Below are 1,380 nucleotides of genomic sequence, written 5' to 3'. Positions count from 1 at the left end.
CCAACCCCCCACCCAGCCTCACCTCAGCCTCGTCTTGTACTCGACCTCAGACACAGCCTCCCCTGGGAACTCAGGGGCCTCCGCGGGGCTCCACTCCGGTGACAGCTGGCGGAGATGGAAAGGGTCATGGCTGGGGCGGGCGGGGCGGGCAGCGGCAGGTGGTGCGACTCAGCCCGGCCTCCACGGGGTCGGGCCTCGCTGGGCAGAGGCCCCACAGGCAGTGGCCATCCAGCACAGGGCGCGGGCAGGGGCAGGTGTCTGCCGGGACCGGCAGGTACCTTGAGACGTCTGTCCAGGTAGGCGGGGGACACCCAGCCCTGCCTCGAGGGGCTGGACTTGGTGGGCTTGGTGCGCACGAGCCAGCGCAGCGGGTGGGCAGCGTCCAGCACCTCCACGACCTGGCCCTCCCGCAGCGCGATGGCGTCCTGCTCCGCCCCCAGCGGCAGGTAGTCGGCCGTGACCACGTAGATGTCAAAGATCTGGGGGGCGCGGGGGGCGCGGAGTCAGACCAGGGCATGGGGGCCCTCAGGCGCAGAGGGGCGCGGGCAGCGGGGCTGGCAGTGAGCACAGTGCTGGGCACCCGCTGGGCACGCAGGACAGGACCTCCGGGACGCCCCCACCCCGCGACCTGCCGGCCTCAGCACCTCGCCCCGAGAGTCCCCGTCCTCCGACTCCGAGGACGACTCCTGGACGCTGGAGGAAGGGCGTGAGCGGCCGTGCCGGGGGGATGCTGAGGGCGTCTTGGACTCCTCGTCGCTGTCACCTCCTGGCACCTGCAGCTGGGCTGGGGGCGCCGGGCACGTGAGGAAGCGTGTGCCCCGCCCCGCCGCGCGCGCCCCTCCCCGCCCACGCAGCCTCACCCTGCGTGATCTTGGCAGACACCATCTCCGTGATCTGGGAGGTGAGCTTCTGCAGGAACTCCTCCGTGCCCACCTCGGCCAGGGACAGGGGCTCGCGGGCCGCCCCCACCGGGGGCTCTGCGGGCAGACCTGGTCAGCTGCCGCGCGCTCCCGGGGGCCCGGCACGCTGGCCGCGCAGGGAGACGGTCCAGCAGGGACCGAGAGGGGGCGGGGGGCAGGGCCCGAGGCCAGAGCGAGTCAGCAGGCTGGGGCCCGGCCGGGCTGAGCAGCCTCTGTCCTCCTTGGCCGCTGGCTGCGAAGGGCAGCGGCGCTTAGCCGGCGGGCTGTGGAGACCGGAGGGGCCTCTGCGGGGCAGGTCGGGGTGCCGAGGCGACCCGTGGGGAGCCGCGCAGGGACTGCCGAGGGGTGGGGGTCTGTCTCCCGTTCGGGGCCGCTGGACGCCTTCATGAAGCCAGGCCCAGAGGAGCCGGGAGGAGGAGGGGGCTGAAGCCCCTCAGCCCCCGGACCCCAAGAGACCAGG

General features: G+C 73.8%; 1 protein-coding gene across 1 annotated transcript in view; it reads right to left on the bottom strand.

Annotated features, from left to right (window-relative positions):
• The window catches only part of OBSCN (obscurin, cytoskeletal calmodulin and titin-interacting RhoGEF), a 29,518-nt gene that overhangs the window by 2,633 nt on the left and 25,505 nt on the right, over positions 1 to 1,380 (bottom strand). The window contains exons 27-30 of the mRNA XM_012734620.1: positions 861 to 977; positions 645 to 784; positions 279 to 479; positions 23 to 105 (exon numbers count right to left, since the gene is read on the bottom strand). Of these exons, the coding sequence (XP_012590074.1) occupies positions 23 to 105; positions 279 to 479; positions 645 to 784; positions 861 to 977 (541 nt within the window). The remainder of the gene's footprint in view (positions 1 to 22; positions 106 to 278; positions 480 to 644; positions 785 to 860; positions 978 to 1,380) is intronic.

This window comes from Condylura cristata, unplaced genomic scaffold, assembly GCF_000260355.1.
Source record: "Condylura cristata isolate star-nosed mole 26May11 unplaced genomic scaffold, ConCri1.0 scaffold00062, whole genome shotgun sequence".
Taxonomy (NCBI): domain Eukaryota; kingdom Metazoa; phylum Chordata; class Mammalia; order Eulipotyphla; family Talpidae; genus Condylura; species Condylura cristata.
This window is presented reverse-complemented; position numbering and strand designations above follow the sequence as displayed.